The sequence below is a fragment of the Mucor mucedo genome (assembly GCF_025094135.1).
Source record: "Mucor mucedo strain NRRL 3635 chromosome Unknown EV154scaffold_44, whole genome shotgun sequence".
In the NCBI taxonomy this organism is placed as follows: Eukaryota; Fungi; Mucoromycota; class Mucoromycetes; order Mucorales; family Mucoraceae; genus Mucor; species Mucor mucedo.
The window spans coordinates 239,480-265,030 of NW_026252328.1; the positions used below are offsets into that span (position 1 = coordinate 239,480).

Sequence of the window (25,551 nt, forward strand, 5' to 3'; positions counted from 1 at the left end):
TAATACGCAAGCTGCAAAGACAGGACAATTTAAATATAAATTTTCCTGTATTACATCAAAACAGCGGGTTTGTTCTGGACCCACCCATAGTTACCAATTAAAGTTTAGTCTGGTAATGAAATTGAAAGTTCAAATGTCAAGTTTTGCTTGCTGGTTTCTAATAACTGTGAAAAAAAAAGTACCCAGAACAAAACTTAATAGGGTCTCGATTGCGATCGACGTTCTTCCATCATCATTTTTATAATCTCCCCCTTTTATTTTTTTTTCTTTCCCTTTTTTTCCTCTTTTCTTCTCCTTCTCTATTATAATTATGGCAAACAATCATTTACACTATCGACCACCTAATTTATTAGAATTACCACTTGAGTTATTGTTAAAAATATCAGAGTATCTTAGTTTCGCAGACCTTTGGTATTTAGCAACAGGCTCTCGTCATTGTAGAGCACTATCACATCAAATTATTTGGCATAGATACCGTATTGATCTATCAAGACCACAGCTCAACGCCTTCAACCATATTGTACATGCAGCGCTAGCCTACATTAGTCGACATGGATATAACAAAAATAACGCCATCGACCAAACCATTATACAAAGCGTATCAAATCGATTGGCTGTAGAAATTTATGACCGATCGCCTCTCAAAAATTGGGAGCCTTGTCTAGACTTTTTTCTTGACAAAACCCTTGGCATCATCCTCGATCATGTGTTTCTTGATCCTCTGCTTGACACCGTGCGTAAGCATTCGACCTTTACGGACTTGTGCCTGCAAAAAAATCGAAAGACCACATCAGCAATTCTAGACCAACCCACCATTACTAACCTCAGTAAAAATCAACATTTGCTGGTAACTGAATTCTATCCAACAAGAACAGGCAGGTTAATGACAAATTTCTTAACCACTCTCTATCCTACAATGATTGCTCTTTTTGAGACTGAACCAACCACTGAAATACACCACAGACTATTACTGAACCATATTAATCGCCATCTAGACAGTCTATCTAGTCGCTACCATAATCATCATAGACGTCGACTTTTATTAAACACTTCTCCGCGATCAACCCGAGTCACCGCATTGGCTGCCGTTCAGCAACATAACCAATTCTTACGCTTAAACTTTCGCATCTTAATTCGATTTATTGGCACCCTAGTACAAACTGATTTACTCTCGGCTAATGATTTGGATATCATCACTCGGCAGCGTATTCAATTCTTCTTTTTGACATTCCAGCAAGTCGTTCACACTAACGATGATATTGCAGGAGACCCACAAAAAAGAAAATTCAAACGTTCAGAACAACAACCACAGCAACAATATCAACAAATCTTATTTTACAATTCTTTAAAGAGTAAGAATTCTTATTGTTGGCAAATGTGGCTGGAAGAAATCGAATTTCAAATGGAGATATTTTTAGACCTAAGAAGAGCTGTCTTATTATCTCAACAAGGCGATCCTATCACAGATGATTTAAGCACCGTCTCAACTATGCTTGATAACACCGTCTCGGCTCTCATTTCTACTAGATCCAATGACAACCAGTTACCAATTATTTTATCTCCTTCAACTTCAACAGTATAGCAACTTCATTGTATATTCCATCACTCCTTCTGTTTATTCCTTCCCTTAATATTTTAATACCTTCTTTATTTGTACATTTCTATTATCATACACTGTAAATATTAATAAAAATCGTCTCTTGCTCATTTTTCATCAAAAAAAAAAAAAAAAAACGACCTGGGTAACTTCTTTCTTGTGAATTGAGCGCCCGAAGTAATCTAAATTAGGTAAGGCTAACCAATTTACATTTTAATGTTTCATTTATAAGTTTTAGTGGATTTCAAGTAGAATTTCTTTAGCGGTGCGGAGGAAGGGTATCCTTTCTTAGTGTCTAAACACGGAGATCAAATGGCAACCCTCGTTACATAATACACCCAAATTTGTTATTGGTCATACCGATCGCTGACAAAAAAAAAAAAAAAAAAAAAAAAAAAAAAAAAAAAAAACTCCCCTCGTTCCTGTGCTCTACATCACCCGTGATCACGATGATGTTGTGTTTTGATTACACACATCTTTGACGAATAATTCAGTAGGAACAGTAGCACAATTATTTAGCCTGCTTTATTATTCACACAGGCTGAGTAAGATAGTTTCTATCTACATGTACACAAAGTTTTGTTTAACTGAACAAGCAGTGCACGACGATTTGTTATTCTGCATTCATGTTTCTGTTCGAGCGACCCTTTGTTTTAAATTTCTATGAAATTTTGTAACTAACCATGGAGATACAGGGGCATGAAGGTGGGCATAATTTTCCAGACTTGGAACAAATTGTGCGACTGATAAAATTGTATCAAATATGACATTAATCATGTTCTAGAATGGTATCTTAGTCCAAAAACCAAAAAAATGTTTGCAGCCTCTTTTATTGTTTATCCGCTAACATTCCTAATACAAATAACAGGAAAGAATCAAGCGCTACCTACAACATACTTTTTTAAATCAGGGACCACATCTGGAACGTTAATTGACAAAACAATCGACTTGAAAAGCTATTGCATGATTTATTTCTCCAGTATCACTTAAATCGCATCAAATATTTCCAAGCATGTATAAGTTAGTATCCTTAGTCCAACATACCGCTCTTTTTATATATCAGACGACGTATTGTAAGTGCAAATTACATTCTAGGCTCGGATATCATGTCGAGAGAATATGATTACAGTTCCAATATCAGATCGTTACAACTGCAAATATAATTATATAATAAATGAAATGACTTAGGCACATTAATTACGTTTGTTTTTATTGCAAAAAACATAACAAAATACGCGTAAATATTTCATCCTAAAAAATTAAATTAAGACTGCGGCGCCTTTTTTATTTACTCTCATAAGTTCTGGTAACTTGACTTACATATGATGAACTTTGATAAACCCTGGCAACATTATAATGAGTCGAAATCAAAGATAACGAGTCTTCCCAGTGCGACGCAACTTTTTTAAAAGAAACATTTAAAATCTAGATCCTTATCAGGTGCTGTGTTTGCTAATATCATTAAACGACCTGTGATAAACTGCGTCTAAATCATCTATTCTATATTTATTGAAACAAACAAATGTATGACGCTACTGTTTAGTAAATCAAAATTCCCAGCCTTCGCAAAGGTACAAACCTGTTTTATATTTTTAGCCTAATGTTTTTACAGCCGTCGAGCGACTTTGAATATTGTCAAACATGAAACAGTTCATGTTTTAGAATTATTTGCACATTTTCATAAAACTAATACTAAGTACCAATGCAAATAATCAGTAATCGAAGTATTTTCTTTCGAGTTGACAATGACACAGGGTAGCTTTATTTTGTGAATATAATCACCAAACGCCTACATGATGGAGCATCAATACTTATCAAACAAAAACATACCCCCTTTTTTGATCAACAAACGAAAAACGCACATGAAAATATTAATGTATAATTAACATATGATCGAACGGGCTCTTTAATTAGAATTGAACGTATTTTTATGCTTTGAAGGTTATAATCCAATTAAGCACTAAATGCATGTTATACGTTTTCGGGAAGCCATTGAGACAAAAAAACTACCAGTAGTTAAAAATAAAAATTTATACAAATATTTTAAATTAAAGAAGGTTGCTTTTGAACAGAGGATACAAAAAGGGGTGATGAAAGTAGCCAGTACTAAACTGATAACATACTTCCGGAGTTTTATATTCGTTAAAATATACGTAAGTTTTATCTTCTTAAATTTTTTTAAGCTTTCATGTGTAGTCTGTTTATTTATAAATTAAACTAGAAGTATTTGATTTTTACCTCGAGGAGATTGACATTACAAAATATTGTCTATCATGATGTGGCTGTAAACCACCCTGATCCATATCTTGGTAAGATTTTCTTATAGAACCTGTAAGATATGAAATACTTATTACTTACGGATTAAGAATTTTGTTTGCTCACATCACGACCATTGCCATGAAGAGCACCACGATACATTCGAGCCTAAAAGATTTTGGAAGGGCGTTAAAATTTAGTAAAGGCGGGATAAAGGACAATTTACAAGAGATTTCATTGAATGTTTAAATTTCATGAAAAAAAAAAAAAAAAAAAAATGAAAAAAAAAAAAAAAAAAAACCATTAGTCGGAACAAGCAATTTAACGTATTACATGATATTTTGACAATCGTCAAATTTAAGATTTTTTTACTAACATTCTTTTGAATAACTATAGTCTATTCTATATTTATTCAAATACTTATTCGATATTATTCTAAAGTCTTATAGATATGAAATCTCAAGATCTTTTAAACTTACACTGATATTATGATACTCTTATTGGTTTAACATACGAACTCGGGGCTTTCAAATGCTCCTCTAGTTTTTATAAAATGATAGTGATATTAGGAGTGTTTTAAATGGGGAAAGAGGGTGGTGTTATGAGTTGTTAAATGCCAAAATTGATATGTGTATATTATAGTAAAAAGAGAAAAAAAGTTTAAGCGCATTTTACGCTGTGTAGATGTAAGCAACGATCACAAAAATGATCGATTCCACACCGATTGCAAGATTTTTGACATTTACCGCAAACATTTCTCTTAATCATACTTTTAACGGAAGTTTCAGCTTTGCCTTGTATAACAATACACTTGCAGTGACCTAGATGGACATTTGAGACACACTTCTTGCACCATTGACCATGGCACCCACCGGAACAGCCGCTTAAATCACAATGCGGACAAGCTACAACACCGCATCCTGTACATTGGTTTGATAAATATGTGCCATCGGTGGTACGACAACGAACGTGATATAATCGATGGCATGATTCGCAAGGTTTACGTGCATCTTGGCAGCTTTTGCTATTTTCTCTATTACACAAAGCTAAAGTCGCTTCGCATCGACCACATCGGGCAATCTGAATTTTAATTTTAGGGTCATTGCAAGTCGGTAATCCGCAAGTTCGGTTGCCGCATCTAAAATTAGTTATCTGATGAGTTTAACAAGTCAATAAATTCACATTGCGTATTTTTACCTATCACAACGAGGAGCACAACCCGCACATTTCTTTAATGGTAAAATTCCACAAGAAACGCATACAAAATCCTGAGAGGCCGCACCAATATGACAATTACCACAAGTCACCACATCGAAAGCGACATTTTTACCAGTTAACTTGTTTAATGCAGCATTCATGAACCAGGCATCTTGACCAAATGATTTGCTATCTAAGCAGGTTTTCTCATTTGCAACATTTGTACTCATAGGCCCACGATGGAGTACCTTACCCAATGTGACTTTAGATATTTTGGATGGATACTTGTCAGAATGCCTTGCCGCTACTTTTGTCAATTCTGTTGCCAGCTGATATGTTAATACACTCCAACATCCTTGGATTGATATAAATTCTAAATTTTCAAGATACTTTACGGCAAGTAAGACAGAGGCAGATGTTATCACTGTGCCATCCAATTCAACGTGTTTAATTGCCTTTTGTAAACTTCCCCTTTGTTGTAAATATACCACTGCCTGGTAAAAATATTCGTCATTGACCATATAGTGATCTGATTTCGAAAACGAGACAGTTGCCCAGACTTCTGGTTTGAAAACAATTTGATGTAATCGACGGCTGACACACGATAATCGAAGTCGTGATCGGAAATCTAAATAAGATGAAATTAAGCTTGCAGCTCTGCTCGGGAGATTAGCAAGACTTTTAATATCGATATATGCATTTTGTCGACTTTCTACTAGAAATGTTTGGCGTTTGAATTGATCAGTTATTGAAGAGAGTGAACGTTTGGGTATCATTTGTGTTGATTCATCTTCACTTAAATGTCGAACATTTTGGCGATTCGCTGATGTAGTCACTTGAAGTGGCATTGGTTCTGAGCCAATATGAGGTCTCTGATCGAGTTCAATCTTCTGGCTCTCAGTATGGGCCAGCGTCTCTCCAGAAAAATAAGAAGAGCTTGTTGAGAGTTCTGGCGTTACCAAGGTTTTACTTTTCTGAGTTTTTTTTATTGTCGAATCTCTAGTTGGCAATTTCGATTGAGTCGCAATGAAGGCAATGTCTTCAGAACATAAGAGATTTAGAGGTATTGCAATCATGGCGCCATTAGGTTTTCGAAGTTTTACTTTTTTATCTTGGAAAAGACATACATATGATGCCTGCACTTGATATTTCCCATCATTTCCGAGCCAAAGCCGTTCTACTGGCATGAAATTTTTCGTTGTATTATACCTATACTCAGGGGAAAAGATTTTGGTGTCGAATTACTCTTTTTTGTCACTGCTTGCAATTTAAGTTTGTGGCTCCGATTATTTTTGTTATCCCCCATTTTAGTCGAGAACAGATGATCCAAACAATAACATTCAAGCCTTCAATTATGACCAGTAGTTTACTTAAAACATCAGTTAATAAGTTGCGGATTTAAGATCTGTCAAATCGCATGTATTTTTTTTTTCGAAAAAAAACATAACAGATGAAGCATGAATCTATAAATACATTTTGTTTGTCTGCAACTATTACGTTTATAAATAGCTTGGGTCCGCATGATCCATTAATATTGGGACAGTCAATTAAAATGCTTGTCAAGCAATTACAAATCGCAAAAAAAAACCGTAATTGTATCTGGGGTATTGAAAAATATACACCAACCAATTGAATATATTATGTATTTTTTTTTACCAATTGTCTGTTAGTGCATTGTTTATATTATCTTATGTATTCGCGTCAAAACATGAGTATTTACGTTCAAAACATGGGTGTTGACTCTTAAAACACAGCAACCGTTTTTGAGGGACGTATTTATAAGCGATGTATTTTGTCGAAGCTAGTTTGGAGTTACACATCTATCCGTAGACCGGCTTAAATTATTCGGCGGAGCTCTGCCATGTTGTAAGTGATCATGAAGACTTAAAAATTGAGCCAATATTACCCCAAAGAGATTCATGAATAAAGAATAGCACTGCTACGGTTAACTGCAGAACAAATGTAAAAAAAAAAAAAATTTGGAATCGTGATAGGCATGACTACAGGAATAATCACCTCATTGTTTTTTGATACACGGTAATTGTATGTGAATGACGATATACATACCCTTGCTGTGAAACAAGAGTTTTGTAGCTTCTCGACCCATTTATTACGGTGGCACCAATTTTTTAACAAAAGTCTACACAATCACATGCGACTCTTTTGTAAGAGAGTATATATACTTTTCATCGATACCTTTTAGCTTCTATTCTGAAAAAAACGGCCATAGCTGCACTTGGTGTTGTAAGTAAAGCGAAGGGAAGTATGTAACCAACTTTCAAAAGCAAATTTACAATTATGTAAGCACGGGAAAGAATTGGAATTAAAGTCAACCAGACTGGTGTAATACGGTACGACAGTTCCGCTAACCTATAATACGTATAATTCACAGTAGTCCGATTAAAGTTTACGTTTAACCAGAACAAGTATGTTGGCGGTATAAACAAGGCTTAATTCTCATAAAACATATATCTAGACATTCTATTTACAAAAAATTATTTCCCAAAAATTAGGAAATATATTAATTGTGGGCATGATAGTTATCTATACCCATTATTCGGATGAATAGGATTCATGTAATTCAGAAGGAATTGTGTCAAGTCCGCTCTGTCTTTTATTCTTCTAATTAATTTAAAATGTTGAGAACAGCGAATCCTCTCCTTCTCTTCTTTACCCTTTCTACATAGTTTTTTTTATAAGCAATCACTGGAATTGCACGGAATATACGCATTGTCTGGGTAGACTTTCTAGAACAATTAAAGTAACATTGGGGGGGTTGTGGGTAATAAAATGGCTTACCGGATCCTTTCCGTCCAAAAACGTCTCTTTGTGCACAGCATATAGTCGTCACTGCCAATCATATGATAATTTACAGCGAAATATTGTTTTATAACTTGTCCTTACGTGTTCTTACCGCTTATACCTTTACGAAAACATTGTCTTTCATGAGTTCGACATAGTTTTTGACTTTACGGTTAAGCCGCAATATATTCGTGACACATTACCAATATGTGGAGAAAGCGGAATAAAATTTCATACCCATAAAAAACCAAAGAACGCTTTTTTCTCTTTTTTACAGCACCTGATTGAAATGGTGGGGAAAATGGGAAGAAATGCCATTACACACGATTCTTAATACGTGAGCATTATGCAATTTTATTCGACTGATTTTGATCGGGTTTCTGTCATCTCACAAGATGAGATCACTGCCCCTATACATACTCTCTATACCCTTCCTTCCCTTCAATCATTTGCGTAGTATTGCTGTAGACTATGAGTCAGTATTCATAAAATCACAATTTCTATCTGGGATGTAAAGACAAATATGATATGAAAAACGCGTGAACATTGAGAGTATGAAAGCCTTTAAGCTATACAATGTCAGCAAGATTATGTAATCTGTCCCTTTATTAAATTGAGCGGAGAATTGTATTAAATTGTTCATGAGAAAAAATTTAAACATGTTTTTGTGTTCTTAGCTACTGGAAAATGATTACCAGCAAACTACCATTGTTGCCCACGCCAATTCCGGAAATTAGACGAAAACCCTGAAAGTACAAAACACGAACGAATTAAATATCCTGGGGCCTTTTTTTTCCCGTAAGCAGTATGGGCTTGTATAACGTTGAGGAACAGGAATTCATGCACAACCTTTCTACTTTTTTTTTTATATAAAAGCAAAAGAGAAATCGCACAAAATTAAAACCAACAAACTATCTTTGCATTCTTATCCTTAAACATGCATTTTACTTCTCTCGCTGCTACTGCATTAACTCTTTTAGTAGCCGTCAATACTGCTCAAGCCAAAAAGGTTCTTTCTTGGGATGATGCCTACACTAAAGCCAAGGCTCTCGTTGGCCAAATGTCTCTCGAGCAAAAGGTTAACATCACCACCGGTGATGGTTGGATGATGGGTCGTTGTGTCGGTAACACATATCCTATCACTAAGCCTGATTTCCCTGCCCTTTGTTTACAAGATGCTCCTCTTGGTATGCGTTTTGCTGACAATGTCACCTCTGGTGTAGCCGGTATCAATGCTGCTGCTTCATTCGATAAAGAAGCTATTCTTGCTCGTGGTGTATATCTCGGTCAAGAATTTTACGACAAGGGTGTTCATGTTCTTCTCGGTCCTGCTATGAATCTCGGTCGTTCAAACGAAGGTGGTCGTGGTTGGGAAAGTGGTGGAGAAGACCCTTATTTGATTGGTGTTCTTGCTGCTGAAAGTGTTAAGGGTATTCAAAGTGAAGGTGTTATTGCTACAGCCAAGCATTATATTTTGAATGATCAAGAACTTAATCGTAAAAACAGTTCCTCAAATGCTGATGAAAGAACTTTGCATGAAGTTTACTTATGGCCCTTTGCTCGTGCTGTCGAGGCCGGTGTTGGCTCCATTATGTGTAGTTACAACCAGTTGCACGGTACCTGGGCTTGTGAAGATGATTACACTTTAAACCAAGTATTAAAGGGTGAACTCGGATTCAAGGGTTTTGTTCAATCTGATTGGTCTGCTACTATGTCAACTGTACCCTCTGCCAATGGTGGTCTTGATATGACCATGCCTGGTGATATTACTTTCAATTCTAATGACTCTTACTTCGGTAAGAACTTGACTGATGCTGTACATGCCAAGACTGTTGACGAATCTCGTGTAACTGATATGGTAACTCGTATTGTTGCTGCATGGTACAAGGTTGGCCAAGACAAGAACTTCCCTAGCGTTAAAATCAATGCATTCCACCGTGACGAAGCTGAAATTGTCAACGTTCAAAGAGATCACAAGAAGTTAGCTCGTTCTATGGCTGCTGCCTCTAACGTTCTTCTCAAGAATTCAGGCATTCTCCCTCTTTCCAAGTCAACCAAGAGTATCGCTCTTGTTGGTAGTGGTATCAAGGTTTCTGCTTCGTAAGTTAAAATACTAAATTTAAAACTTCAAAATTCTAACTATTATTTTCAGTGGTATTAACGGTAAGGACGCTTGTGCCGATCACGGTTGTCTTGATGGTCATCTCGCTCAAGGTTGGGGTTCCGGTACTGCCGATTTCCCTTACTTAATTGATGTAAGCCCATTACATTACTAAATTATCGAAACTCTTGACTAAAATTTTTCATAGCCTCTTACTGGTCTTACAAATGCTTTGGGTAAAGGTGTTAAGATCCAAACCTCTGACAGCGATTGGGATCTTGAAGCCGCTGCTACTGCTGTTGAAGGTGCTGATGTTGCATTTGTATTCTCTGCCACAGATTCTGGCGAAGAATATATTGTCTTTGATGGAAATGTTGGTGATCGTAACAATCTTAGTTTGTGGAACAATGGTGACAACTTGGTACGCTATCAAAAGATTAGATACATGAAAAGACCTGGTTATTAACATATATTACTATTTAAGATTAAGGCTGTTGCTGATGCTAACAAAAACACCATTGTTGTTATCAACTCTGTGGGTGCTACTCTCATGCCCTGGATTGACCATCCCAACATTAAGGCTGTCCTCTGGCCTGGTCTTGCTGGTCAAGAATCTGGTAATGCTCTTGCTGATGTTGTTACTGGAGCTGTCAACCCATCTGGTCGTCTTCCTTACACTATTGCCAAGGAAGTTACCGATTACAATGTTAAGCCTGATCCCAAGTTCGATATCGAGTACTCTGAGAAGTTGTTGGTCGGATACAGATGGTTTGACCACGCCAAGATTGAACCTTTGTTCCCCTTCGGTCATGGTTTGTCATACACTACTTTCAGTTACAGCAAGTTGAAGGTTAAAGTAAGCAAGGCTAAGAAGAATGCTGACGTTAGTGTTAAGGCTACTGTTACTGTCACAAACAGCGGTAAGGTTGACGGTGCTGAAATTGTTCAAGCTTATATCTCATTCCCTGAAAGTGCTGGTTCACCTCCTCAACAACTCCGTGGTTTCGAAAAAGTCTTCTTGAAGAAGGGTAAAAAGGAAAATGTTGATATCGAATTCACCAAGACCGAACTCAGTATCTGGGATACTGATGCCAAGGCTTGGGTTATTCCTTCTGGTAAATTCACCGTTCATATTGGTGCCTCCAGTCGTGATATTCGTCAATCCGCTAGCTTCAACCTTTAAATTATTTAAAACAACAACAACAAAAAGACAATACGATGAGTCTAAAAATATCAACAGGAATTTGAAGAAACTCCCAATCCTATCATACTTACCACTTCATACCTAAAAACCATAATAAAACCTATTTTAAATTCATTTTTTGTCTTCTTTAATATATGAAAAGGTGGCAGCATTTATGGCTGCGTTTATGAAATCATTATCGGTTGCCTCTGTATTTCTCTTGTAGCATTCAAATTCTAATTTACGACCTTTTCTGAGGATCCAGATGGGTCTTATAAGACTTTAGTCAGTTAATCTGACTGAGGAAGGAACGTGAGTTTGGATACTATTTCCACTTACAGCTGAAACAATCGCATTGTATTTATGACGGTTCTTGGTCGACAATCACTGGCTACAACAATTTGATAACTGGAGTAAACTAGAATCAGATTTTACTGAGGATGTATATTTTAAATTGTCAGGGAATAAAGACTATTTATAATTCGTCTTTTATTGATGGGTAAGTTAAAATATGCAGGTTATTATTCTATTTTTTCGTCGTATTTCCTTAATCGGGATAAAGAAATGTGTATTTACAGTAAGAAGTGGGAGGGTTCTCTTTTTATTTTAAGCTTCTTTTTTATCTTGTTCCTTCTTCTCTTTCTTTTCCTTTCTCTCCTTCTTCTCCTTCTCAGCAGCAACTCTCTTACGTTTCTTGGATGCATCGATCATTTCCCTATTTGGTGACAAGGTTAAATTAATAAACGTTTAACCAACCATTCTGAGAACTTACTTCTTTTTGGTTTGATTATATTTGTCAAACTTGGAGGTACTATCAATATGGTCACGAGAGAGACCTTGACGCATTTTTTGTTTTTGATTATGATTTAAACTCTTCATGTTCAGCATCCATTCAGGCACATCACATCCAGACTCTTTCATGACGTTAACGACACCTTTCATGTATTGTAAATCATCTTGAGTATAATATGTGACAGCTTCACCTTGACGGCCAGCACGACCAGTACGACCGATTCTATGAATATAACTTGCAACAGTTTGAGGGAAATCGTAATTGATGACCAAATTAACGCCCTTGAAATCCAAACCACGCGCCATTAATTCTGTAGCGATTAAGACCCAAATCTTACCAACACGGAATTGATCAATAATGTTATCACGCTGAGCTTTGGTTCTGTCGGAATGGATAACTTCAACATTGATACCATCGAAAATCAATTCATGGAAAAGCTCCTTGGCACGCTCGATGGACTGAACAAAGATCAAAACAGGTGGCTTAATACCCTTTTGTACCAATTGGCGTAATGCGATCATCTTTCCTGCTTCTGTACCAGTGAATAATAATTCTTGTTTAATAGTGTCAGTAGCAGCGTTCCTATTAAAAAATAATATGGTCAGATCAGCACCTGATACTATCCTTACTCCAAGTTAACTTACTTGGCACCGATAACAATACGAATAGGGTTTTTCATTACAGTATTTGCGAGTTCTTCGACGTGAGATGAAAATGTGGCACTGAATAATGATTTTTGAATACTGTTTCCAGAACAAGCGGCAAAAATTTCATCGGTTTGCTCCAAGAAGCCTTGATCCAATAACTTATCTGCTTCATCAAGAACAAGATGTCTAACAGCAGACAAATCTACTTCCTTATCCTTAATAGCGTACACTAATCTCAATGGTGTGGTAATCAAAATATCTATTTTCGGCGTATTAGTCAATTATCGTTTTAATTTTCTGGATCGTTATGCAATACGTACCAAACTTTTGTCTAGATTCGGGGGTTTGTAATTTATCAGCAGCAGTTGCCTTTGTCAAAACATTGACTCGGAGTTTGGTGCCTTGACTTAAGTGCTTCACTTCGCGAGCAATTTGTTGAACCAATTCTCTGGTAGGTGCAATGATTAAGGCACGATAACTAGTCTTTTTCTCGGGTTTTTCTAAATCTTGCAAAATAGGAAGAATGAAAGCCATGGTCTTACCGGAACCAGTAGGAGCACAGGACATGAGGTCACGTCCGTTCATCATGATAGGGATAGATTGCATTTGGACAGGTGTTGGTGTATTATATTTCATATTCATTAAATTTCTGTAGAGGACGGGATTCAAGTTGTATGCTGGTGAAGCTAAGTCTTCAAACGTTCTGAAAGGGTTAGGTACGTCGGTACCATAGACCTTTATTTTGTGTTGCTTTCTAAATTCTTTGGCTTCTTCCACGCTGTTAAAAATGGTCGTTTTGGCCGAATTTTTCTTAGGCTTCACAATTTCGGTTTTTTCGACTAATTCTTCGTCTTCAGACTCACTATCGTCATCAGCTTTAGGTTTCTTGCTGACAATGGTATGAGTTGTCTTGAAGAAATCGATTTCGTCAAGCAACTGAGAACGAACGTTAGGATCGACAACAGCTGCATTCTTCTTTCTGGATTGTTTCTGATTAGCTTCCTTCTCGCCTTCAAAAAGGGTTACATCGCTTTTGAATCGATTTTTATCGAATCGTGCTCCGCCACCTAGCAAATGAAAGAGATCCATGTTCAAAGTTGTTTATAAAGTGTATCAAAAGTTTATGTGGAAAAAAATTGCTTATAATTTTGTTCAAACCCATTCTACAAAGCCACACTCTGAAGCAGCTCTAAACAGCGAAAAGCCGTCACGTATTATGTAATTACCATATCTGAGAAAGGACAATCATGTAGTTTCAATATGCATTTGTAAAGTATGTAACATATTTTGTACTCGTAAGCATGGATTTCATTAAAGCATGAGTTTAGTATGTAGTATTATAAATTAAATTCAAATCATTTGATTCAAATTTGAAGGAAGTATTTACTTGGTAAACTTATGCGAGTTTTATTGAAGCCAGTAATATTCATGGACATCTCAGCCTAAAAAAATAGACCAACTATGTCTCCCAGATGAAGCAGTTCCTAAAATTTTTACAAAGCCAGGTTATGAAAGGTGACACCACTATGACGATTATGTGCTACTATGCATATTACTATGCATATCAAATTTTTAGAATTCTTCATGAACTGTCAGACGAATTTATCTCGGGATTATTGAAGTTATTATTTTACAAATGCGACTTCATTTCAAATATATGCTGTACTGCCAGTGTGAAAAAATAAGGGGGGGGGGGGAGGAGCAGTAGACATAAATATTAAAACGTGTGGAGAAAGTAAAATGAGAAAGAACTCTTGCAAGCGAGAATGGGTATACCAGGTAACTTCGGTTGATAGAATGATTCCGCGGTGGGTGGGTATTTGACAGTACGTTTGTTAAGCAGCGCGCAGTTGGTTCCGGTTCTTTTTCTCATAGCGCCATCTTTATGCACTCTCAGTGAAGGCAAACAGTGTCTTTTCATTCGTCAAGTTATGCTACTAGATTGGGTAACCTCAAATGATCAAAACAATAAAACTAAAAATGATTTAAAAGTTCATAGAGCCACGGATCTAGAGATTTTTTTTAAAAAAAGATGCCGAAGTTGTTGACTTTAAATTTGCGCATATCTGTTACAAATAACCATTTTGAAATCATTCAATTCAATACGGAAGAAGTAGCAACATTTATTGTTTTATCTTTTACAAGGCGGTTAAATAAGTATAAATATGGCTTAATGGGAGTACAGAGGAACTGATATAACACAACCAAACAAAAAATTGAAATTAAAGTTCACCGATATTAACCTGCTTCTAACTAACAAAAATTGTCCCACGATAGTTTGGATATCTCTATCCTTCCCGTTACTAGCTCCTGATTACTTAAGCTATACACACGCGCATGAAAAGATTTCCGCATTCTTCTGGCTTACGTAAATTTATACCGCCCGGAGCTTGTGAAATTTTGATTCAACGACGTCAAGTATACACACTTGTATATAAAGGCTGATTTCTATTGTACAATGAACAATTAAAGTAAAACTCAATTTTCATTAGACAAATGCTTCTCTATTCATTTGTTTTCATCATTCTGATTTATGGATGCACAGCTTTATCCGTACTTAAAACTGGAATTACCGCCAGTAAAGAAGGCAAGCTTTGGTTTCTAACCACAACACATACATCGTACGTGGTCGGGGTCGTTCCGGACACACTTGAACTTTTGAATTTATATTGGGGTCCCCGATTGACTTCCATGGCCGATATCACTTTGCCTGTTCAACTTCCTGTCGAAAGAGGTTCCCAAGAACCTGCTATCACTGCTGCCCATGAAGAATTTCCTGTCTTTGGTGGCTTACGTTATGGACCTGATGTCTTGCGGACACGTTTTGAAAATGGTACACGTGAATTGGACTTGATTTATACGGGCGCTCACTTGAAAAAGAATGCGTTGACTATTGTATTAACTGACAAAGCGCATAGAGGTTTCCAGGTCTCACTCTCTTACACCATCGATGTGGAAAATGACATAATTCTCAGAAGCGCGGTGATCAAGGCAACAACCAAGGAATCTTATCATGTTTCAAAAGCATTGACTGCTGCTTGGCATATTCTTCCTCCTGCTGGTAACGCCAACCGTGAGCTGGTCACTTTAGCTGGTGCTTGGGCTGCGGAGACACAGGTTCAACGACACACGCTTCATCCTGGTACTTCCCATGTACTAGAATCAACTCGTGGTATTCCCTCTGCTCGTGCTTACCCTTATTTTGCTGTCAAGGATACTTCCAGCGATGGTGAACATAGTGACAATGGCGTTTATTTTGGCTCTGTTGCATGGAGTGGCAATTGGAAAATTCAAGTACATACAGATACCGAAGGCAAAGTAACCATCATTGGTGGTATGCATGATCGCGATTTTGGTTATGACTTAAAAAAGGGAGAAGAATTAGAGTTGCCTACTTTTGTAGCTGGTTATACACCTGCCGGTTTATCGGGTGCAAGAAAGTTACTGACAAATCATATCCGGGATAACAAAGACACCGACCTTGTGTCTGACCCTGACGCACTTTCACCTGTCTTGTACAACGGTTGGGAAGCTTATGAAATGTCTGTCAATATCACGAATCAAATGGAAATGGCCAAGAAGTCTGCTGATATGGGTGCTGATCTTTTTGTTCTGGATGATGGTTGGTTTCAAGGTCGTCATGCTGATAATGCTGGTCTCGGTGATTGGTTTGTTGACACCACCAAATTCCCCAATGGTTTAAAACCCTTGGCTGATTATGTTCACGGTCTAGGCATGAAGTTTGGCCTATGGTTTGAGCCTGAAATGGTCAACCCCGATTCTGACTTGTATCGTAAACATCCTGATTGGGTTTATCATTATGATGAACGTACAAGACATTTGGAAAGAAACCAACTCGTGTTAGACATCACAAGAACCGATGTAAGAAAATATGTTGCTGATCTTGTTTTGAGTACGATCCGCGAAGTGGGTGTTGACTTTATCAAATGGGATATGAATCGCCCTCTCTCCGATACTGGTTCGGCTCTTGGTCAAGAGGTTTGGGTCGGTCATGTCAATGCATTTTATGAGCTCGTAGAGATGGTCAAAAAGGAAGGTGTACGCTTTGAAACATGTTCTAGTGGTGGTGGAAGAGCGGATATGTCTATTTTAAAAAAGGTAGATTCCAGTTGGCCAAGTGATAATACAAGACCTGATGCTCGGTTAATGATACAATATGGTAGCTCCCTTGTTATCCCCCCTGATATGATGAGTTGTTGGGTTACAGATTCTCCCGGAAATGATGACCGTACTGTCTACCCCATTTCTTACCGATTCCACGTCTCCTTCATGGGTGCACTTGGTATTGGCTCCAACCTGAATAAACTTTCCGATGCCGAACTCAAGGAATACAAGGGGTGGATTAAAATCTACAAGAGTTTCCAACACGTTGTTCAAAAGGGTAACTTGAACTGGTTGGTGGTGCCTCCTCATGCAAACAAGATGACATCTGCTACCGAGACTTACACCGCTGTGACTCAATCTACCACCAAGAAGATGGATGAATCGGTCGTTTTGGCTTTTAGACAATATAGTCCCTTCTGGTTTCCTTTACCTCCTATCAAGTTGCGTGATTTAATTTCCGATGCAGAATACAGTGTCAATATCTGGAGCAGTGATCCTACCAAGACCATTTTCGAAGGAAAAATGACGGGTGGTGCACTGATGAACATCGGTTTAAACTTGCCTTACTTAACTATTCAGGCTTATAGCAGTGTTGTAGTCCATTTGAAACAAGTTTAAAATCAAAAATAAATAATATGTCACTGTATAAAAACTAAAAGTGTATGTTATTATTATTATTGACTGTAGAAAGCCTTTCGTTCTTTATTAATTTAATTCAGTAATTCAAATGTTATTTGTTCTGTACAATCGCTAATAAAATCCATCATTTTATCATCCTGTTCATCTATCCTTAAACTCCCAAAATGCTGTGCCAGATGTAACTTGACTTGTGCTCGTGTCGTGGTAGCTAGATCCGCTTTTAATAAATAACTTTTGATTTCTGCCTTGATGGTATGTTGTATCTCTGGCATAGTCATATCATGCGTAATCAAATTCACTTTAGACGGTTGAGTACGCAGGCTGATAGGAGGAGCATGATTCGCTTCATAATGACGTGAAAGTGAGTTGGAAGAAGGTACTGCATGTTTAATCAATAATCGCCTTGCATCATTGGTTTGACGTATATTCACTGAACTACTAAAATTATGTAATGCCGTCTTTCGTCCTTCATCAGCTCCCGGTGTACGCGGTTTATATTCATAATGCATTAATCTTTGATGTCGTGGCAACTCTTCCTCCTCTTCTTCTTCGTCCTCGTGTAAAGTATGATGGGCAATGACAGAAAACGTATTGGATTTAATCGAAAGGGTAGTCGACGCTCTATCAAATTGTGTATCTTCTTTTCGTTCATCTACAATAATAGGTGATACATCTGTCATCATCATGTTTTCTACATATCCACCACCATCTTGAATTTTTGCAAATCCACTACTGTTTAAACTGCTAGGTAAAGTATCCGTAGGCGCTGCCTTTGTATCTTGTTGTAAGCTGTTACGTGAGAGATAGGTAAAATACGAAGACTGTGAATGGCTTTGTCGATGTCTTTTACTTTCTTCTGATTGCGCTCTTGTTTGAAACTCGTCATCAAATGGGTTATATGTGTCCGGAAAAGACTGGATAGGAGACGAGGTCTCCTTTTCATTGGGGTATCGTTGTCTCCATGTGCTCCCACCATAGAGTTCTACACTAGGGGGTCTATAATTAGTAGTAATGCGTGTCAAATGGAGTCCGTCTCTCACTTGAGCTAATGGAGGTGAAGTAATTTCAGGTTCACCGGGCAAGACATCTGCATCCACAAAGCCTGTAAATCCAGTAAAGTTTGAGTCTAATGCAGCTTCTGCAGCTTGATGTACTCTTCTTGCTTCTACTACTTCGTGTTCACTTAATCTCAGACGAGGTACATCATCGTTATAATTGTCCTCCGTATCTTCGTCCTTTTTTTCGGCGTCTTCTTTTTTATGGATATCTGTATCAATGATACCATGCAGCCTAGAGTTGCCACTATACCCCTTTTGGATGGGCCAAACATCATACCATTGATGCGCACTGTCACTTTGCCAAACAGAAATCAATGGAAACCAAATAGCAAATAAGGGCAGAGAGAAAAGACAGTACAGAACGAACCAAAGAATGTACCTGAATTGCCTTCGGAACAGAAAAAACAGGATATGCAATACAACCAAACCTGTAAATGATAACGCAATAATGATGTAGGCAATAGCACGTTGTTTCACGGATCGACCAAAGATGCCATACAAGTAAACAATGACCGGCATGGAAAAGATCAGGTCTAGAATTTCGGTGGTTGAAAGGATCCAATACGTGATACCCAATTGCCAAGAGACACGCTGCATCTCAAGTTGGTTATGAAGTGCTGCTCGAATATTTCGAGCTTGAAGACCTTGCAAAGCGAAAAAATTGGTGGGTAATGTGGCATATCCCACAGCATCAGGCTCAAACCCAAGTCGATGTCCTGGGTGTGATTTCAGTAGTACAATCGGCATCATCTTTTCTTCGCCTAGTAATAGTACACTTTGCATATGCATGGTAGTTGCCTGCGGTGTGCTAATTCCTCTAAGTACTGTAGGATGAACACAGCATGCTCGAATATCCACGCGTGCGGACAAAACTAAACGCGAATCAGGTCGTTCATGATGATAGGAAGTGGTGGTGGTAGTGATGGTAGTATCACTTGAGCTACTACGTCGGGTGGTAGATGGATCCTGAAACGGGTTACGAATCATAATCTCATCACTTAATTTAGGCCATTTATGGGTATGAAACGATTGCTGAGATGTATGGTTACTATTCTGCTGTTGCTGTTGTTGTTGCAATAACTTCCATTTCTTGGTGAATTTTTTTGTGGGATGAGGCACATTTTCTGTCCATATTTTATACATGACAAGTCCACCTTGAATGGTCATGACACTACCTAGACATGCTTCATATGCCAGACAAGAATAAAATGCCATATAGACAGGAAAGATTTGTAACATGGTTGTCAAGTTCTCTTCAGGATTGGCAGGTCGTACATGGCCACTTACAGCCAACATCTTGCGGTCTCCTTCCAAGCGTGTGACGAACTTTTGTACGACATCACTCTGTACTTGGATATCGGCATCTGTAACAAGAATATATTTAAAGTACCTTGGATCGATACCCAGTACATTATAGCATTGGTTAAAGATCTCATAATCCAACGGTGTGATCAAATTATTTGCAAGGTTCATACATCGTTCAAGAAACCCAAATACAAGCACTAAAGAATCTCGTTTACCTCGATTCCCAGGTGGCGCCTCCCTCTTTTTTAGCTCCCTCACTTGCTCCTGTCGCTGACCTAGTTTCACAATAACCAGGTAAGGAACCCGATTACGACCTGTTTCATAATACCCAGAATAGACTCTTGCATAGTTGGTACGTTTACGCCCTTGACCTAAAGAAGTATAAGGCTGAGGGAACGGATCTTCTGTACAACTATAACCAAGGTATTCCAATAGCAAAGTATGCGTTTCTTTCTGTTCCTGCGCGCTGGTGGTGATACCATCACATACGAACAATAAGAGCTTTTTATCATCTTCATAGGCGGATCTCGAAAGCGTATCTAAAGTCTGTTTCAAGGTATCTGCTGACTCTGCAAAGCACGGTACCATTAAGATCGTATGCGGCCATACACGACTACCACCGCCACTATACAAGAAGGCCGAACTTTCGGGCGCCGATGAGAACAATAAACGTTGAACAAACGAAACTCGAGAAAGGTAAGCTAAATTCATCTTGACAAAGAAGTACAGCAACCCAGCTCCCATGGTAGCCCAAAGCGCTGGGTTAATACGCAAACATCCTGATGACACATAGGATGGGACAACCCCTCTTTTAAATAACTGAACAAGACATTTTCGATACAGATCCGAGTTACTGACATTGCCTGCAAAATAAGGTGTTATATCTCGTCCTAGGTTGATGTAGAGAAACATGGTCAAATCTAACGGTAAAAACATGCGGTCGAGCGCAAATGATCGAGAGCTCATGGTGGATGAAAGTGAGACAATGTTGGTTGCCATGGTTAAATATGTTGTTACATCCAGCGCATATCCATCCAAGATGACAAATGCTTGTTTCGTAGAATTGGTGGGTGTAGGTAAAGCGTTATACAACTTGTAAATTTCAGTTGGATTATACATGATATCTAAAATCGTATAAATGACCTTTTTTTTTATGGGCGCACAAATTAAGTTTTTTTTTATATTTTTTTACCTCCTTGGATAAGCAGCGTATTCAAAGTCTCCTCTACGGCATTGCCATAAAAGCAAGGACCACCTGTAATATTACGAGCACCTGGTATAGGGCAACTCTCTAATTCCCCATCGATGAATTTATAGCCAATATCAGTAGTCATCAGATGTTCTAACCAAGCAGCCACTTGATCCTCTTTACCATATAGACAGTCAAAACGATTGTCTAAAAAAGTAGGAAAATTCCAGGACAGATCTTGATGAGCATGTTGATTAACGTAGTCTATCATTGGATTAGGTGGGCCTTCATAATGATGCCAGTTGACTGCTTTTCCATTGATGGCAGTAAACCTTGATTCGTTGGAAAAGACTGTATCAAAGTCATATGTTCTTTCAGGATCACAAAATAGGCTGGATATATATTCTAACCAAAAGCAAAAGAAGGCGGCAGAGAATAAAAATAAGAATACAAGTGCAATTTTCTCACGCCAGGCCATGCGAGATGCTGTATGAGGACAATTAGTTTGAACATTTTAGCATAGAATGTGGTTGTTTTTATTACCTGAAGTGGTCAGGCCGCCTACATGGTGTAGTATAAAATCTGGTATGAAGAATGTCAAGAAACAAGAGAAGAATATCCAAACAAGTCGTCTACAACTTGCACGACGCATATATGAGTATTTTTCAACCCTCATGTACTAAATGAAGCCTGCTCCACCATGTAAAGAGAAGAAAGAAAAAAAAAGTGAAAAAAAGGAGGGCGGACGGGAAGGGAAAAGGGGAGAAGAGCATAAATGGGGCAAGAGCCAATCCCATTGGTTATTCATCTCACTCCGACACAGTCGGCTTTGAATCACATTTGAATACAAAGGATTCATTGTCAATTCGAATGGTGAATTGGCACAAGATGCGTCTTTTGAAGGGAAATAAAACTATTTTAGTGTTATTTTAAAAGGTAAGTCTAACTAGAAAATAGTCCAAACGTAAATGAAGGGACTTTGAATGCTGTTGCCAAGCGTTATTAGTGCGTACCTGAGGAGACGACCTTGCCAAACCTCCGACCTAAAGGTAAAGGCAATGTTTGTTATACCAACACAAAACGCACATGGGCGGAGGTATTCATTGCCACTTTTCTCAGAGATGATGTACCATGATGATGATGGTTCTAAAGAACGTCTAGTTTTATCAAAGCTATCATCAGAGATGTGCTTTTATCCCAAGAAACATGCCGTGTAGAAATATAATGAAAGATCGCATTAGTGTATTCAGTAAGGAAGAACCTGAAGCAGCAGTTCGATTATCTCCATATCTGCCTTGACGATAGCATTTGTCAGCAGAAACTCTCTGCTTTTAATTATAAAATCCGTCAATACGACTCTGACTTTTATTATTTAACCTCATCCTTCTTGAAGGAGATCAATGTGGCCACTAAATTTAGAGGGGAAGGTTAAAATTGTCAGTCAGTTTGTCTGCAGCTTGTGATTGTTATAGGTGTCACTAGGGCAAAAGAAAATTACGACAATGAATCCTATGTCTATTTAAGGTTATGGCAATTATTCCCCTTGTTTACAGTTGATTGTTATGATGTAAATACAAAAAAGATAAATTAGGCTTAAATAGATGGAGTTTATCATGAAAGCCACATTTCTCTGTATCTAAAACGTACATAAATAGTGTGAATAGGCTGCATTTATATGACTGCCCTCGTTCTTTTTTTTTTGCAACCTTGCGCTTCGATCTAATTGGATGTTACCATGATATCATCTCTACACAACTTATAGTTGCCAAAAAGATGGGTTTTCATTGTATTTAACACAGCCTACTATTTCTTTGTCTGAGTTTAGCAAGAAAGCGATTTAATGTAGCACAATATAAAAAGAGTGTGGATAATAATATGTAATTTATTTAGACGCATATGTGTATTTGTGTGTGTGTGTGTGTGTGTGTGAAAAAAAGAAGAGTTATTGCCAGAATCTACAATGCTTTTTATCTAGTAAAGCAATGTGTTCTCTACTTTCGTGCTTTCTTTTAACCTGCTGCTGATGCTGCTGCTGATGCTGCTGATAATGCTGATGATGATGATGCTGCTGCTGTTGTTGTGTGATACGGACAGGTGAGATCTGAGTAGGAGTTTGAGCAGGAGAAGAAGAGATAGAGCTAGGCAGCGATAGTGGGGGAGGGGGTAAGGAATAGGTGGGAGATTGGTAGTGATCGTTAGAAGTATTTGATATGGTGGGATAAGTGGATAATGTACATTGAATAGTGGATGAATAATGATGATGATATTTTGGCGTGAATGATAAACAAGAGAGATCGTTCATGGAGGTAGGTATATTATGGATTCTTGCTCCAGTTCTTATATGTAGTAATTTGTGCCAACGGTCAAATATGGATTGATCGATGTAAAGTCTATAGTCCATAATATTATTTAGAAAGTATCTTTCAGCCGTATTGATTTCTTGCACTGGTAGACCTGCTATCTTTGCCCAAGCTGAATTACGGTAGGTTTTGTCCTGAACAAATTTAGAAGCCACGATTAAACTCGCCAAGAACATTCTTCTGCCACAGCTGATATATGCATTATTCTGCTGTAATTGATTGATGATGGTTGGTCTGCCTCTAAATAGATAAAATAAAGCCGTTTGTAATGTGGAATATGTTGTTCGAGATCGTTTAAGCACTTCTTGTATAAAAGTCCGCAATGGTACTACCGGCGATATTCGGGTCTCTTTTGTTGTATATGTGTTGCTCCAAATAGACTCAATCACAATCGCATTTATATCTATCCGTTGTGTTAGGACGATTTCTTTCTTTATGTCATCCACATTCACTTACCAACAAGTGCTTCAACATACGCTATTCTATTTGTGGAAGCAATATGATCATCAACCTTCTTTCGACTCTTCAAAGCATAGAGATCAGGGTCGGTATGTAACGAACTCAAGTTAAACTGTTGAGTGACATTGTAATGAGTCATTATGAACTAGTTTTTTTTAAAACAAGTACAAAAAAAAAAAAAAAAAAAAAAAAAGAAAGAAAGAAAAAAAAAATATATAAAAAAGAAAAAAAGAAAAGAGGGGGTTTGAAATAGGAGTGACGAAAAGGGGGGGGGAGAGAGAGAGAGAGGCTTTTTTTTTCTTTTTTCAGACTAAGCCCTAGTGTAGCCACCTTTTTATATCCCCCCTTCACGTGGTATCCATGACAACATCCCTTGACGCCCACACAAATAAGATAAAACGCTTTAATTTATTGCCAAAAAAAAAAGTTTCACCTACTTAATCATAACGAGATCGTCTGCTTGGAGAACGAGAACGGGAATAATCACGGCGTGATCTTCTGCTATAACGCTCAACATCACCAGCAAAATCATCTTCTCCGCTACGACGTTGATTATCCCTGTTATAGCCACGGTCAGAATAGCGACGATACTCTCTATGCCTACCTCCATCTCGGCGATCATTATTATAATCATAACGTTGACGCGAATAATTACTGCTGCTCGATTGGTGGTGTTGCTGCTGTTGCTGCTGCTGACGAGTTTGCTACATCAGAAAGCACGTTAATAAGGTATTAAAAAGAACAAAACTGTATACTACTCACGCGCATCTGCTCAATTGTATCTCGAATCTTTAAATAGCCCTGGTGCTGCTTACCCTGATAATGGGCCTCTAATCTATCAGAAGAATCATTTGTAACCAAAAAGGCTCCACAAACATCGCATACCTTTTAAACTAATTAATATTTATCTATTTATATTGCTTTTTGTAACTGTTTACCTCCATACGCTTTTCTGCCTTACTAGCACCATCTGCATTCTAAAATAATTAAGGTATTAATACATATTTAATCTACCATATTAAATGATTTTTTACCTCTTTGAATTGGGTCAATTCTTCTTGGAGCTTATCGACCTCGTTTTGCAGTTCAGTGGCTTCTTGTACGCGGCCTTCTTCACCAGCTTCTTCCACCTTTTGTAATAACTCCTTAATCTTGACATCTAATAATACCATCTTTTCTTCTCGTTCTTCTTTACGTGCTTCGGCCGCCTTGTCGTCCATTTGAATGTTTAATCTACCATTACCTTGACGGATTTTTCGTGTGAGATCTGAAATGAGTTTATTGAGATAATCATAAAATTCGGCCTCATAAGGATATTTATTCTTATCTGCTGTCTTTTGATAACGCTCCTTTAAACGATCATTGTGAATCTTGTCGCAAGCACCAAGATCAGACTTTGTGTTTGTGAAGAGCTGAGACGGACAAAATGCAACAAGGTAATGCTTACAGACCTATTTTTTACTGCCTTTAGCTACCCTTTCTGTATCCTATTAAAGCTTGTTGAATTATAACTTACGCTATCGTCCCAGAAATCCTTATTGTCCACATCTACATATTGAGACATGAGCTCCTCCAGCATTGCCTTTTGATAATCTACTTTACAGGTTAATACTTTATCAACTTTCATCTATCTCCTTGTTTACCCATTATTTAAAAGTTTCTTTTTATTTTGCGGGTAAAAAGAGTTTGGGAAAGGAAATATCTGATAAAATGAAAAAAAAAAATCTCCTTTAGGGGGATGACGTCGATCACTGTGCACACATTTTGTGCAGTCCAATCACACTGCCTATGAATCCCATTTCAACATTTGGATGCCATCATTCACTTGTTATCAGCATAT

General features: G+C 37.7%; 8 protein-coding genes across 8 annotated transcripts; 3 read left to right on the forward strand and 5 right to left on the reverse strand.

Annotated features, from left to right (window-relative positions):
- Positions 1–230: 230 nt before the first annotated feature.
- EV154DRAFT_508756 (uncharacterized protein) lies at positions 231–1,731 on the forward strand. The gene is made up of 2 exons (XM_051601541.1): positions 231–733; positions 785–1,731. Exons 1-2 carry the CDS (start codon positions 311–313, stop codon positions 1,580–1,582), a joined length of 1,221 nt encoding a protein of 406 aa, XP_051457745.1. The 5' UTR covers positions 231–310; the 3' UTR covers positions 1,583–1,731.
- A 3,168-nt stretch (positions 1,732–4,899) lies between these two features.
- EV154DRAFT_563459 (uncharacterized protein) lies at positions 4,900–6,237 on the reverse strand (the record flags this gene model as incomplete). The annotated part of the gene is made up of 2 exons (XM_051605788.1): positions 4,900–4,991; positions 5,058–6,237. 2 exons carry the CDS (start codon positions 6,235–6,237, stop codon positions 4,900–4,902), a joined length of 1,272 nt encoding a protein of 423 aa, XP_051457746.1.
- Positions 6,238–8,761: 2,524 nt separating this feature from the next.
- Positions 8,762–11,271, forward strand: EV154DRAFT_602632 (glycoside hydrolase superfamily). Its single transcript, XM_051607306.1, has 4 exons — positions 8,762–9,952; positions 10,005–10,107; positions 10,162–10,374; positions 10,438–11,271. The coding sequence occupies exons 1-4, from the start codon at positions 8,790–8,792 to the stop codon at positions 11,134–11,136; spliced, it is 2,178 nt and encodes a 725-aa protein (XP_051457747.1). The 5' UTR covers positions 8,762–8,789; the 3' UTR covers positions 11,137–11,271.
- Positions 11,272–11,904: 633 nt separating this feature from the next.
- Positions 11,905–13,665, reverse strand: EV154DRAFT_420586 (P-loop containing nucleoside triphosphate hydrolase protein; the record flags this gene model as incomplete). The annotated part of the gene is made up of 3 exons (XM_051595960.1): positions 11,905–12,511; positions 12,574–12,835; positions 12,897–13,665. 3 exons carry the CDS (start codon positions 13,663–13,665, stop codon positions 11,905–11,907), a joined length of 1,638 nt encoding a protein of 545 aa, XP_051457748.1.
- A 1,003-nt stretch (positions 13,666–14,668) lies between these two features.
- On the forward strand, positions 14,669–17,343 carry EV154DRAFT_508762 (alpha-galactosidase). The gene has a single exon (XM_051601542.1). It carries the CDS (start codon positions 15,073–15,075, stop codon positions 17,317–17,319), a length of 2,247 nt encoding a protein of 748 aa, XP_051457749.1. The 5' UTR covers positions 14,669–15,072; the 3' UTR covers positions 17,320–17,343.
- Positions 17,344–17,362: 19 nt separating this feature from the next.
- Positions 17,363–21,605, reverse strand: EV154DRAFT_602635 (chitin synthase-domain-containing protein). The gene is made up of 3 exons (XM_051607307.1): positions 21,436–21,605; positions 20,896–21,378; positions 17,363–20,827 (listed from the first exon to the last, which is right to left on the reverse strand). Exons 1-3 carry the CDS (start codon positions 21,566–21,568, stop codon positions 17,412–17,414), a joined length of 4,032 nt encoding a protein of 1,343 aa, XP_051457750.1. The 5' UTR covers positions 21,569–21,605; the 3' UTR covers positions 17,363–17,411.
- Positions 21,606–22,754: 1,149 nt separating this feature from the next.
- EV154DRAFT_508769 (cyclin-domain-containing protein) lies at positions 22,755–23,923 on the reverse strand. Its single transcript, XM_051601543.1, has 2 exons — positions 23,709–23,923; positions 22,755–23,655 (listed from the first exon to the last, which is right to left on the reverse strand). Exons 1-2 carry the CDS (start codon positions 23,848–23,850, stop codon positions 22,835–22,837), a joined length of 963 nt encoding a protein of 320 aa, XP_051457751.1. The 5' UTR covers positions 23,851–23,923; the 3' UTR covers positions 22,755–22,834.
- Positions 23,924–24,069: 146 nt separating this feature from the next.
- On the reverse strand, positions 24,070–25,400 carry EV154DRAFT_443290 (uncharacterized protein). The gene is made up of 6 exons (XM_051597014.1): positions 25,355–25,400; positions 25,228–25,304; positions 24,746–25,162; positions 24,650–24,688; positions 24,474–24,596; positions 24,070–24,415 (listed from the first exon to the last, which is right to left on the reverse strand). The coding sequence occupies exons 1-6, from the start codon at positions 25,356–25,358 to the stop codon at positions 24,149–24,151; spliced, it is 927 nt and encodes a 308-aa protein (XP_051457752.1). The 5' UTR covers positions 25,359–25,400; the 3' UTR covers positions 24,070–24,148.
- Positions 25,401–25,551: the final 151 nt, after the last annotated feature.